The sequence below is a fragment of the Salvelinus alpinus genome, chromosome 18, assembly GCF_045679555.1.
Source record: "Salvelinus alpinus chromosome 18, SLU_Salpinus.1, whole genome shotgun sequence".
Taxonomy (NCBI): Eukaryota; Metazoa; Chordata; class Actinopteri; order Salmoniformes; family Salmonidae; genus Salvelinus; species Salvelinus alpinus.
Genome location: NC_092103.1, coordinates 40,411,029 through 40,425,743, shown reverse-complemented (window position 1 = coordinate 40,425,743; position 14,715 = coordinate 40,411,029). Strand labels below are relative to the sequence as shown.

General features: G+C 42.0%; 1 protein-coding gene across 2 annotated transcripts in view; it reads right to left on the bottom strand.

Annotated features, from left to right (window-relative positions):
- Positions 1-14,715, bottom strand: part of LOC139544326 (rab-like protein 6) — a 32,981-nt gene that overhangs the window by 17,158 nt on the left and 1,108 nt on the right. The window contains exons 2-8 of one of the 2 annotated variants that reach the window (XM_071351307.1): positions 13,697-14,210; positions 12,623-12,757; positions 12,081-12,128; positions 10,245-10,297; positions 7,993-8,078; positions 6,726-6,866; positions 6,149-6,254 (exon numbers count right to left, since the gene is read on the bottom strand). In XM_071351307.1, the coding sequence (XP_071207408.1) occupies positions 6,149-6,254; positions 6,726-6,866; positions 7,993-8,078; positions 10,245-10,297; positions 12,081-12,128; positions 12,623-12,757; positions 13,697-13,826 (699 nt within the window). In that variant the 5' untranslated portion in view covers positions 13,827-14,210. Of the gene's footprint in view, positions 1-6,148; positions 6,255-6,725; positions 6,867-7,992; positions 8,079-10,244; positions 10,302-12,080; positions 12,129-12,622; positions 12,758-13,696; positions 14,211-14,715 lie in introns of both variants that reach the window. The other variant, XM_071351306.1, reaches the window with a different exon arrangement.

Here is a 14,715-nt window from a genome sequence, read left to right as displayed (position 1 = left end):
AGTGTACCATTGAAACCGCTGTGAAATATATTTTCTATAACTAAAAATATTGTATTTTCAACAGTTTGAAGCTAGTATACAAAACCGATAGTATGACCGGGAAGCATAGAAAAGGCGGACATAGAAGAACAGATCTACCGCTTCTTAGACTTTCTTTCAATAAGAATGACAGATCTATAACTCATATTTCTATGTACATATTGCAGCTTTAAGTAGGCTAATTTTCAATTCGCTAGTCAAAAAAATTCAGACAAGTCCTCTTCTAGGGATCTATTGATAGAACAGGTGCCTGTCAGTCACAAAGCGAGTGATGACAGGGAATCACTGCTGGTTTGACAGTCTGCTGTCTGTCCTGCCTCCCGGTACCTGTGGGCAGCATGATTTGTGTGCGCTGTGGTTGGTTGCAGTCAAACCAACAGTGTGAGTAAATTTCAGGGCTCTACAGTGCAACCATTTTACTTGAATATGCGCCTAAAAATAGATGTGTTTGACCTGAAAAATGTAAGAATGACCACACACAATTCTGCCATTTTGTTTCATAGGTTGTAGTTAAATCACACAAAGAACTGTAGAAATAAGAATGATTTCTTATTTCTATGCAAAGAACTATGTATAGTCCCATATCCGGTTTTCGAGCTGGTCACGGGTGCACCTCAGCCACGCTCAAGGTACTAAACTATATCATAACCGCCATCGATAAAAGACAGTACTGTGCAGCCGTCTTCATCGACCTGGCCAAGGCTTTCGACTCTGTGTCAACCACCACATTCTTATCTGCAGACTCAACAGCCTTGGTTTCTCAAATGACTGCCTCGCCTGGTTCACCAGCTACTTCTCAGACAGAGTTCAGTGTGTCAAATCGAGGGGCTGTTGTCCGGACCTCTGGCAGTCTCTATGGGGGTACCACAGGGTTCAATTCTCGGGCTGACTCTTTTCTCTGTATATATCAACGATGTCGCTCTGCGGCGGGTGATTCCCTGATCCACCTCTACGCAGACGACACCATTCTGTATACATCTGGCCCTTCTTTGGATACTGTGTTAGCTAACCTCCAAACGAGCTTCAATGCCATACAACACTCCTTCCGTGGCCTCCAACTGCTCTTAAACGCTAGTAAAACCAAATGCATCCTTTTCAACCGTTCACTGCCAGCACCCGCCCGCCCGACTAGCATCACTACTCTGGATGGTTCTGACGTAGAATGTGTGGACAACTACAAATACCTAGGTGTCTGGCTAGACTGTAAACTCTCCTTCCAGACTCATATTAAACATCTCCAATCCAAAATTAAATCTAGAATCGGCTTCCTATTTCGCAACAAAGCCTCCTTCACTCACGCCGCCAAACATACCCTCGTAAAACTGACTATCCTACCGATCCTCGACTTCGGCAAAGTCATTTACAAAATAGCTTCCAATACTCTACTCAGCAAACTGGATGCAGTCTATCACAGTGCCATCCGTTTTGTCACCAAAGCCCCTTATACCACCAACCACTGCGACCTGTATGCTCTAGTCGGCTGGCCCTCGCTACATATTAGTCGCCAGACCCATTGGCTCCAGGTCATCTATAAGTCTATGCAAGGTAAAGCTCCGCCTTATCTCAGCTCACTGGTCATGATAACAACACCCACCCGTAGCACGCGCTCCAGCATGTATATCTCACTGGTCATCCCTAAAGCCAACACCCCCTTTGGCCACCTTTCCTTCCAGTTCTCTGCTGCCAATGACTGGAATGAATTTCAAAAATCGCTAAAGCTGGAGACTTATATTTCCCTCACTAACTTTAAACATCAGCTATCTGAGCAGCTAACCAATCGCTACAGCTGTACATAGCCCATCTGTAAATAGCCCACCAAATCTACCAACCTCATCCCCATATTTATTTTATTTTATTTTCTGCTCTTTTGCACACCAGCATTTCTACTTGCACATCACCATCTCATCCATCACTCCAGTGTTAATTTGCTAAATTGTAAAACTTCGCTACTATGGGCTATTTATTGCCTTACCTCCTCATGCCATTTGCACACACTGTATATAGACTTTCTTTTTTCCACTATTTTGTTATTGACTGTACGCTTGTTTATTCCACGTGTAACTCTGTGTTGTTGTTTGTGTCACACTGCTTTGCTTTATCTTGGCCAGGTCGCAGTTGTAAATGAGAACTTGTTCTCAACTAGCTTACCTGGTTAAATAAAGGTGAAAAAAATTAAAAATAATAATAATAATTAAATAAATATATCCCACCTCACGCGCAGCAACAGTGCCTGGAGTGGTGTGTGCAATGTGAGTGAAGTGCTGAAAGATTCCTTTTTAGAAGCATAGAAGTTGGTCTAATTTACCCAAAAGTCTACGAAAGTGTGACTTTGTCCTCTTGTTTCCTGGACTATTTACATCGTTCTGTTCACACACACTAGGTTGTTGTTAATTTGAGTTCTCAACTGCTACTAGCAAAGGGATGTCAGAGAATCTCATTTCTCAGACAGACATGGGAAGCCTACCTCTACCACGGTAAAGGCCCGCCCCTTAAAAATGTCTCACCCAAGTGACTCAAATGTTTTAGAATACATTGTATTTTATTGAGCATTGAACACACCCAAAAAACCTTTAATTCATTAACTTTTAGTAATATCTTATCGCAAAAACACTCTTCCTCAAATACTTTCATTGTGCGCCTACATTTCTTTGTGCTTCTTCTAAAATATGTCATCGTAGAGCCCTGAATTTGCACGTCCCACGTAATGTCACCTAAGTGGTAATGATAAGTCAAAATCCACTTAGTCATATTTTTGTTTCCCGGCACATTAATTTATTTTCTTTTGCATGTTTCATATAGCAGCCACATTTCATTGTGGCAAGAACAAACACCATTGTGGCAATTCATATCTTGCAGTAAACATGTAAATAAGACCTAAATCTCAAGAGAAGACAGATTACATGTTAAAAAAGGTTTAATATTATTTTACCTAGAAAATAATCCTGATCATATAAGCCTAGACAATATGCAAAACCACTAACAATACACTGAATTCATCCATTTTCATACAGATTAATTGTAAAGTCATGTCCTTCTACATAATACCACAACTACTTTTTCCAATGTGGAAGGTATATTCATTTAGCTGTGTATTTCTGATGGAATCAAGGCATTAGAATGTACAAGAAACAACCAAAATGTAGGTCGTTCAGTAAAGGTTTCCCAACCCAAGAGGACAAGCCCAGGGAGGCCTAGCTGGCTACATTTTCTATTAAGGCTGGCTACTCCGGGTACTTGTGGAAAACACTGAAAGGCTTTCATGTGAGCAAAACCTCAAACCACTGTCGTGGGACATGGCACGTATCAGGGATGTGTTGTTATGTGGGAAATGAAGCGGAGGCACTCAAGCTCTTAAGAGTTTCCATCCGGAAGGGTTTCACATGCCGATGCCTGAGCTAGGCCTATATCTGTAGATAGCAGTCAAGGGTTTCACATGCCGATGCCTGAGCTAGGCCTATATCTGTAGATAGCAGTCAAGGGTTTCACATGCCGATGCCTGAGCTAGGCCTATATCTGTAGATAGCAGTCAAGGGTTTCACATGCCGATGCCTGAGCTAGGCCTATATCTGTAGATAGCAGTCAAGGGTTTCACATGCCGATGCCTGAGCTAGGCCTATATCTGTAGATAGCAGTCAAGGGTTTCACATGCCGATGCCTGAGCTAGGCCTATATCTGTAGATAGCAGTCAAGGGTTTCACATGCCGATGCCTGAGCTAGGCCTATATCTGTAGATAGCAGTCAAGGGTTTCACATGCCAATGCCTGAGCTAGGCCTATATCTGTAGATAGCAGTCAAGGGTTTCACATGCCGATGCCTGAGCTAGGCCTATATCTGTAGATAGCAGTCAAGGGTTTCACATGCCGATGCCTGAGCTAGGCCTATATCTGTAGATAGCAGTCAAGGGTTTCACATGCCGATGCCTGAGCTAGGCCTATATCTGTAGATAGCAGTCAAGGGTTTCACATGCCGATGCCTGAGCTAGGCCTATATCTGTAGATAGCAGTCAAGGGTTTCACATGCCGATGCCTGAGCTAGGCCTATATCTGTAGATAGCAGTCAAGGGTTTCACATGCCGATGCCTGAGCTAGGCCTATATCTGTAGATAGCAGTCAAGGGTTTCACATGCCGATGCCTGAGCTAGGCCTATATCTGTAGATAGCAGTCAAGGGTTTCACATGCCGATGCCTGAGCTAGGCCTATATCTGTAGTTAGCAGTCAAGGGTTTCACATGCTGATGCCTGAGCTAGGCCTATATCTGTAGTTAATAGTCAAGGGTTTCACATGCCGATGCCTGAGCTAGGCCTATATCTGTAGTAGTCAAGGGTGTCACATGCCGATGCCTGAGCTAGGCCTATATCTGTAGAGAGCAGTCAAGGGTTTCACATGCCGATGCCTGAGCTAGGCCTATATCTGTAGATAGCAGTCAAGGGTTTCACATGCCGATGCCTGAGCTAGGCCTATATCTGTAGATAGCAGTCAAGGGTGTCACATGCCGATGCCTGAGCTAGGCCTATATCTGTAGATAGCAGTCAAGGATTTCACATGCCAATGCCTGAGCTAGGCCTATATCTGTAGATAGCAGTCAAGAAATTCAATCCCTTGAGAAAAAGATAGAAATTCCTAAAACAACATTTAACAACTGTGAAATCTCCTCTTCTGATGTATACATGGGATCTGTAGTTTGCCAATGTCACATTCTAGGGTCCTCATTTGTCATACATCATCATAAATAATGGAACAACATTTTATTTCCGTGCAAAATATGTTTTTTCCGGTAACGGTAAGATATAGCGTTGTTCTACGCTAGTATTGGCAATTATCTGAGTTTTTCAAAAGTCACGAGGCAACCTTTCCCTTCCACCCTCTTATCCCTTCATCCTCCACTCTTCCCTTTTCTCTCTGATCCCCTCCTCCCTCATCCTCCACTCCAGTCTCTAATTTGCTTCCACCTCCCTCTGAACTTACGGAGAAACAGATCTGTGAAGAAGGGAGGCGAGAAGCCATACTACCTTGCACTGAAACATTCATGAGATTCAGCCCAGGTGTTCAACCATACATTTCAGAAAGAACAAGAAAGGGGGGAAAAAGCTAAAGACGTCAGGTTATCCAGGAAAAGTTGGTCCATATCTATACTAAATTTTACCTTCCTGTACTATACTTATGCTAAACATTTTATTCTATTCTACTGAGCTGTTTACTTCATGTTCGTATTCTTTTATTATTTCTTATTGTTGTTGTATCGTCGAGAAGGAACCTGCAAGTAAGCATTTTGCTGGACAGTGTATAACGTATGTATCTTGTACATACGACTAATTAAACCTGAATGTTCATTTTCAGACAAAATTCAAACGACAGAAGAGAAGAGGATACAGGACTCCGTGCCCCATGTCATTTTCGCCTTGAATAATGTAACACCACTGAATGAACAATGACTCTGTAAATGTTTAACACCAACCGTGGACAGGGCAGCGTTCGTAAGAGTAAAGTTACAGTGTTGAACCTAATAGCAAGCCAGGGTGTGCCGCATATTTATACCCTACTCTCAAGACATCGATGCACAACACCGAAGCCATGTCTAAAATAGTCTGATCATCTCTGACACATACTGGGGTGGTAGTTCATCATTCACTTAAAAAGAGTATTGGCTTCTCTTTCCCTGTGTTACTCATTGTTGAAGTAATCATGAATAGAAAGAGGGCTCATGGTTAGAGGGGATGCCATATATGACCAATTGGGCCTTTATGGTGGCCATTTTGTTTATGGTGGCCTACATTTTCATATTTTTCCCCCCCGTACTGGTCCCCCATGGGAATCGAACCCACAATCCTGGCATTGCAAGCGCCATGCCCTAACAACAGCCAAACGGGACAATCTGACCATGTATCAGTAATTAGGGGCAACTCGTATATACGCAGCTCAAAGGACCAATCTAGGAGAAAAAGGGGGCCTTTTCAACATATTCCATAGGAATGTTTGAGAAGCAGCCATTTTATTTGGACTGACCTGCAGCTGTAAGAAGGGGATGTTGAAGAAGCAGCCATTTTATTTGGACTGACCTGCAGCTGTAAGAAGGGGATGTTGAAGAAGCAGCCATTTTATTTGGACTGACCTGCAGCTGTAAGAAGGGGATGTTGAAGAAGCGGTGCAGGTACTTGAGACCAAAGCCATTCTTCATGGAAGATTCAGCATAGTGGATGTAAGAAGAACCTGGAGGCCTGCAAATGCAAAGCAAGTAGAGGACATATCAGGACCAGTGGTGTAGCGGAGGGTAAACGAAAGTAACGCAGTTCACCCACCTTTTGCAGAAAAATGAATTGAAAGTATAGGGAGCCAGTATAGCCACGTATTGTTTTCACCACTACATCACTGATCAGGAATGTGTTTCATGAAGACTATTGACAAAGACTAACAAAGCTAGAGATTTCAATATGATTAGTTCAGGGGTTACAGCGCAAAACTCCCTTACAAGTGGCCCTCCGAGACAGATATTTCTGCATGTGAAGGACTAGGTGAGTGGTGTAGCGCTGTAATAGATAGTGGAGGGTAGAGAGTTTTGTACACTTTTACCATTGGAGAATAAAACACTCAAGTGGTACACTCCTGCAAAGCATTGACCATCATAACTCCTTGAGAGTAACAGAATGAATCAACTGAATGTACCCCGCGGCAGTTGTGGCACCCCCTACCTGTTGAGGTGACAGAGGAACTCTCGGGTGTCGTCGGGCAAGATGACCCGGTGTTCGCCCATGTCCCTCTGGTTGCCCAGCACACAGACGGGCACATGGGTAGGCACTTTGGGCAGCTCCCGCACGATGTAGTCAAATGTCCTGTGAAATAGACCCATGACTTGAGCGCAAAATATAAGCTAGAGGGAAGAATGAAAGGGTATTGTAGTAAGTTAATTGTTAATAAATATACAAATTAAGGAGGGATTCAAAAACACTCCGACTTGAGATTTATAAAAATGCATAGGAAGTGGGTGGCCGTGTCTCAATAACTGACGATGTACTGTACTGTCAATCTTGTGTGGTTCTTCAATATGCAAAGTATACTAGTAAAGGTGGGCTATCTAGAGATGCAAAACTGGGAACCTTTAATTTTTCTTATCAAGAGCAACAGAAAGTCAATTAGTGAACTGAAATACAATATCTTGTCAAACCACTACCTGCACTGTCGGAGCTAGAAACACAAGCATTTCGCTACACCTGCAATAACATCTGCTAAACACATGTATGTGACAAATAAAATGTGATTTGATTTGAAAGCTAGCTGAACAACAATTACTAAAAAAAGCCTTGGTTTAAGTCATTCACAAAGAGTCAACTAGATGTGGGTTATCAAGTTCTGGCTCTTCAAACAGACACTAATAATCAGAGATACTTTTTCCCCCAGTTCTGTGCACATCTTTGTGACCTGGGTTAGATAGTTGTATCACTGGCTGTCACACACTGACCTGGGTCAGATAGTTGTATCACTGGCCGCCACACACTGACCTGGGTCAGATAGTCGTATCACTGGCCGTCACACACTGACCTGGGTTAGATAGTTGTATCACTGGCTGTCACACACTGACCTGGGTCAGATAGTTGTATCACTGGCTGCCACACACTGACCTGGGTCAGATAGTCGTATCACTGGCCGTCACACACTGACCTGGGTCAGATAGTCGTATCACTGGCCGTCACACACTGACCTGGGTCAGATAGTCGTATCACTGGCCGTCACACACTGACCTGGGTCAGATAGTTGTATCACTGGCTGTCACACACTGACCCAGATATAATTGGATTCTTGACTGTCTAGTTGCCCTGTAGCCCAAGTCACTTTACATGATGTGTGTTGGGGGCAGGGAAGGAGAAACAGAAAGAAAGCCAGACAGGGAGAAAGAGAGTGATCTATAAAAAAGAAAGAGGACAGGAGAGAGATAGAGAAGAGAAAGACAGAGAGGCTCACCATTGTTTGGTGATGTCGAACATCATGATGACTCCATTGCAGTTCTTGTACACGTCCAGGAACTCTGCATCCAGAGCCATCTCATTCTAGTAACACAACAGAGAAGAAAACCATCCTCCATTAGGCCTTCATTCATTGATATTCAGAGCTATGTACAGAGCATTCGGAAAGTATTCAGACCCCTTGACTTTTTCCACATTTCGTTAAGTTACAGCCGTATTCAAAAAGTATATCTAATCAATCTACACATAATACCTCATAATGACAAGCAAACAAATGAAATATAACATTTACATAAGTATTCAGACTCTTTACTTTGTTGAAGCACCTTTGCCAGCGATACCAGCCTCGAGTCTTCTTGGGTATGACGCAACAAGCTTGGCACACCAGTATTTGGGGAGTTTCTCCCATTCTTCTCTGCAGATCCTCTCAAGCTCTGTCAGGTTGGATGGGGAGCGTCGCTTCACAGTTATTTTCAGGTCTCTCCAGAGATGTTCGATCGGGTTCAAGATCGGGCTCTGGCTGGGACACTCAAGGACATTCAGAGACTTGTCCCGAAGCCACTCCTGCGTTGTCTTGGCTATGTGCTTAGGGTCGTTGTCCTATTGGAAGGTGAACCTTCGCCCCAGTCTGAGGTCCTGAGCGCTCTGGAGCAGGTTTTCATCAAGGATCTCTCTGTACTTTGCTCTGTTCATCTTTCCCTCGATCCTGACAAGTCTCCCAGTTCCTGCTGCTGAAAACATCCCTACAGCATAATGCTGCCACCACCATGCTTCACCGTAGGGATGGTGCCATGTTTCCTCCAGACATGACGCTTGGTATTCAGGCCAAAGAGTTCAATCTTGGTTTCATCAGACCAGAGAATCTTGTTTCTCATGGTCTGAGAGTCCTTTAGGTGCCTTTTGGCAAACTCCAAGCGGGCTGTCATGTGCCTTTTACTGAGGAGTGGCTTCCGTCTGGCCACTCTACCATAAAGGCCTGATTGGTGGAGTGCTGCAGAGATGGTTGTCCTTCCGGATGGTTCTCCCACCTCCACAGAGGAACTCTCGAGCTCTGTCAGAGTGACCATCAGGTTCTTGGTCACCTCCTGACCAAGGCCCTTCTCCCCTGAATGCTCAGTTTGGCCGGGCGGCCAGCTCTAGGAAGAGTCTTGGTGGTTCCAAACATCTTCCATTTAAGAATGATTGAGGCCACTGTGTTCTTGGGGACCTTCAATGCTGCAGAAATTTGCTACCCTTCCCCAGATCTGTGCTTCGACACAGTCCTGTCTCGACGCTCTATTGACAATTCCTTCAACCTCATGGGTTGGTTTTTGCTCTGACATGCACTGTCAACTGTGTGAACTTATATAGACAGCCTTTCCAAATCATGTCCAATCAATTGAATTTATCACAGGTGGACTCCAATCAAATTGTAGAAACATCTGGAAATAGGTGTATCCTGGAAACAGTTTCGAGTCTCATAGGAAAGGGTCTGAATACTTATGTAAATAAGGTATTTCTAAAAATAAGGTATTTCTAAAAACCTATTTTCGCTTTGTCATTATGGGGTATTGTGTGTAGATTGATGAGGGAAAACATGAATTTAATACATTTTAGAATAAGGCTGTAACATAACAAAATGTGGAAAAAGTCAAGGGTTCTGAATACTTTCCAAATGCACTGTGTGTATATATATATATATATATCAATAAATAAAGGCCTATATATGATTTATGAAACATAATTTATATCCAACTCATTTACATGGAAGGTGGATACTAAAATGGTTATATAAAAACCATCTTCCAACCAACAGAATCTTGAAGTCAATTTCTTGTCATTGCAATTACTAAAATATGTCATATAACTTATTATAAACTGTGTGGTTTTAGCCCTGAATGCTGATTGGCTGACAGCCGTGGTATATCAGACCGTATATCACAAGTATGACAAAACATTAATTTCTACTGCTCTACTTACGTTGGTAACAAGTTTATAATAGCAATAAGGCACCTCGGGGGTTTGTGATACATGGCCAATATACCACCGCTAAAGGTTGTATCCAGGCACTCCACATTGCGTCGCGCTTAAGAACAGCCCTTAGCCGTGCTATATTGGACATATTACACAGTTGACATGGCTAAGGAGACTTCAAGCTCTGTTATGAGCGCTGTTCAAAGCAGGGGGATTCTCTTTTGGTTGCATTTTAAAAGACAAGGTAAGAAATGAAGGTAATTTGTTATTGATGATTAACAATCATATGGCACTTACCTCCTGGGGTTCATTCTCCGTTTTCAGCATTTCTCCTCGCTTCTTGCCTTTCCCTGCAGTGGTTGGGAAAACAGGAGATTACAATTAGCGAGGCAGAAAAGCAATTAAGGAGAGGCACTTACCGTGGTTTCACACAGAGGACGTATAGCATACCAAAATGCATAAGAGGAAAGACAGCACACACTTAAAGTAGCAGTGGGTAACTATGCTAAAATATTTAGGCTTATGTGCAAATCAATTCCATGTGTCAAACATATTGATAATTTATCAATATGGGTATTTGCTCAACCGCAACGCATATAGGCAAGCAAGTTATATTTTTCTCCAGGTTTATTGTGATCCAGAGAAACTTAAAATAGTTTCTTAATGTTTTTCATTCAGCTGACATTCTGTTTGGCAGAAAGAGGCTGTCCCACCCGAATCATAAAGTCTATTTATAGTGTGTTGTGTTTCTGTATTTGTATGCTGACTTCACGAAAAAAATAAAGTATATCGTATTGTATCGTATTTATTATCAAGATGACAGAAAAGCAGGTCACGGTTTCAAAAGGAGGAGAAATGTCAAAACAAAGCCATTCATCTACCTGCAGCGCTATTTCAATAGAATTATTATGCACACTATTCCATCAACAGTCTACATTAAAGGTAAACTCAGCAACATGACATCATACACAGCGGGGTGTCTTCCTGATTACATTTCTCAACAACCACATCATTTAAATCTGCCAAGACTTATCTCTTCAATTGATGCCCTCCGTTGAGACAATAGCGGCAGTAATCTTGGCAGATTTGGTTGTTGTTCATTTCTGTAAGCAGGAAGTTGCCCTGCTTTGTACAGGGCAACTTTAATGTTATCACCACTATTCTACCACTTAGGCCTTCTAATCCCAACCCTTTAGAGTCACTTCATGGTGCAGTCATCTTCATTTAGGCTACTTATCACCAAACCACTCAAGTTTATTTATTTTTTACAATAGAACAAAACCATTGACCATGGCTACAACATGGCCACACAGCACTCCATATAAAGCCCAGAATATGTTTCCAGAAAGCACAGCACAAGATGTCAAAGTCAGTGCAAGGTCTGATTCCTACTTGAGATACACAAGTGCAACTAAATAAATCACACATTGATATCAATAACAGATTGACATAAATGGGAGATTTCCACAGAAGTGGAAGTTTTGTTGTAGATTTCAAGTTAGGACTCAGTCCTAGCTGCACAGGCAGTCTAGACTAGTTCACACTACCACAGGCTAGGCTACCTCTCACCTAAGCCCTCAGGAAGAGGCTTTTGGCCTACAGAGGTGACAGGAGTTGAAAAATGCATGAGAAAACACCAACACGAATGGCAAAAATAAAATCAGGAAATGTTTTTTAGTTAGTTGAAATGACTGATTAATCAAGACAGACAGTCAGATGGACAGACAGAGGTAGAACAATATGGCAGTGTTATAGCTTAAATTATGTCAGTGTATTTGTAACAGATTGACTGTCAACTAACATTCCATGGAATTCAATGCGAACAAAACTACAGATTGTACACAGTTTTTTTATGAATACCTAATTTTGTTGAACGTGTGTTTTACATTCAACACTTAAGTAAGCTTTCTTTAAAAAAGCGGTTGGCCAAACGTAAACGCACTTCAGCAGAGACGCAATGCTGGTAAAGCCTTTTGTTTTAACCAAACAATGCAGTAACACCAGATTAAATTCATCTTAAATTAAAATACTATTTGGCTGGAACAAAAGCCTGCACCCATTCCTATCTACCGCAGATGCCATTGGTCACTTTTGCTTTACAGCAAATCACATTGAGCAACTCTGTAGGCTCACCTTTGTCCACCACGTCCCAAACTTCCACCTTGACAACGTCGTCTGTCGCTAAGAGGGAAAAAACACAATCGGCAATCACTAAAATGCCTTTGATAATAAGAAAACTGTAACAAGTCAGACAATTCTGAATCAACAGTTTGGGAACATTTGACTACAGCTTTCAACATTCCTATGGTGAAAAACTGAAGGTTTGTTTCACCCTTCGATGTTGTTTAAAAGTCACATCTCAGTACACAGGTCTATACTACGATGCTATTCTCTCTGTGGAAGCGCTTTTGAAAGGCTTGGGCAGTGTTTTCTTCATACAATACACATTATAGCTAATAGACTTGACGCCATGTACAAATAACATTATAGTATACTCCATTTAGCAGGCGCATTTATTTAAAGCGACTTACAGTCATGCGTGCATACATTTGACGTATGGGTGATGCCAGGAGTCGAACTCACTGTCCTGACGTGGCAAGTGCCATGCTCCACCAACTGAGCTACAGAGGACCACTAGTGTGTGGCTCTCACACAAACACACGGCATCTTCTTACTTTTATAGTTCCAGTGGATGCTGGAGACCTGGATTTCTTGTGTGGGGATGTACTCTTCCAGAAACTTCTTCCCCTGTAGTCGGTGCCATAGGGCACTCTTTCCCGTGTTCCGGTCTCCACGGATGATGATCTTCACTAAACGAGACAGAGAGGGGGAAAGCAGGGAGACATTTTTGTGATATTATTTAAGACCCTCATGGAGAGAATGCAACAATAACAGAAATCAAAGAAGTGCTTGAACTCTTCCTGAGGAATTTAGGCCTAGGTACGCAGACTGGAGTATGCTAACTGGAGTATGCTAACTGGGACCCTATCACTCCTATTGATTTGAGCAGACAATGCTAATGCTATAGCTAAATAAACAAATCCAAATCTTGGGTGGCTAACTCTCCAGGTCCAAACACTACATTCTAGGTAGGCCTCTTCATAAAATTTAGTTGATTTGTATTTTGGGTGAACTAACCCTTTAATGTGAAACAGCCTGTGTGCCAGTATGTTTCTGCTTTAGTAGTCAGATAAGACAACGTTGTTGAGTGCAGAAACAGTCAGGTACATAGCTTACGTAAAACATAATATTCCTTCCAAATGAATGGCTGCAGGCATCCTGCTGCAGGTATGGAACATGTCAATGTTATTGACATTCAAAAGACAAGGCCTAAACAAACAATACTTGTTTCGACCCCATAGAAAAATAGACCAGTAGGTAAGGTGATCAGATAGCCATGATTCATTTTTAATTATCTTCTCTAATGTAGTCCTACAACACTGTACTACCAGAGCTCTGTGTGAGCACAGAGTATGAAAAAGTCAAACTGTTTATAAAATTAGCTAACATGAAGTCATATGAGGGCATAGCTAGAATTATTTAGTTTTTTTTTTCAAGTGTTTCTTTTTCTCCTATTTATGCATTGGCCATAAAGACGAGTGTAGAACGAGTCAACAACATTATTTGGTTATGAGTTAACAGAATATGAACAGAATATAAAAGTGATATTTCCACTGGACAATTACTTTAAAACAACATCCCGGGCTTCAGGTCTTCTTGATATCACTTTCAAGAGCTGAATGACTTACTGTTATACTGTACTCCCTTGGCAAACCTTCTCTGTAGGCTCTGGTTCATTGACTGCAAACCAGCTGGAATGTTTTTGTTTCCTAGCTGGCCAGGCTCGGTGCCCACCAGCTTCTTAAGAGCCGAAAACATTTTGACGGTACTCTTTGGGAACTCTGGATTGATTCAAGAAGTTGTCCTTTAGTGTGTGTGTGTGTGTGTGTGTGTGTGTGTGTGTGTGTGTGTGTGAGAGAGAGAGAGAGAGTCAGTATCCTGCAGACACACACCGAAACATCTAGTGATTATTTTATACGTCCGTCAAAAATCGACAGGTAAACCAGAGTCATGATTTATGGTCTGGGATGTCTTCATTTTGCTTTCCAGTTCAGTAAATCGAGGACAGTTTGGAGGCCTCCTTCACAAGAAGCACCTGTTCTGTCAAGCAAGGTGATACTTTGTCAAACAGTCTTCAGTGATTGAGGCAGTTGGTTGCATTCTAATAATAATGTTCACGGGAATCCATCAAGTAGATATCATCTGCAAAAGAAATACAGAAAATTGCAGAACATTCATGGATTTTTTAACTTCACCCACATGTTCATACAGGGAGAAATAAAGCAGTACCTGGTAAGTATGCCATATCAGATGGTTTAATGAATCATATCCATGTTGTTTACAGAGTACCACAGTATGAGTCATAATACCCATAAAACCTGGAGGTCAAACAGGGAATTGGTTCCAATTGTTTTTCCACCATTCATTTTTCCCATAAGGGATTTTAGAAACACTTGAAATAAGGGCTGTGTTTTGTGTATGCTACTCTGGTGTGACATTTTGATAACTGTGTAAATGTCTCTAGGACAAGGAGACTTATCAATATGTACACCTGTATTTACCCCCCCAAAATGAAATGCTAAATGTGGCTATCTTAAAGAATTACAAATGCCATGATCTGAAAGAGACTGATGAATTGAGGCAAAGGTAAGAATCTCTGGATTAACTATCTAATGTTAGCTAAATGTAGTCATTAATAAATTGGCTA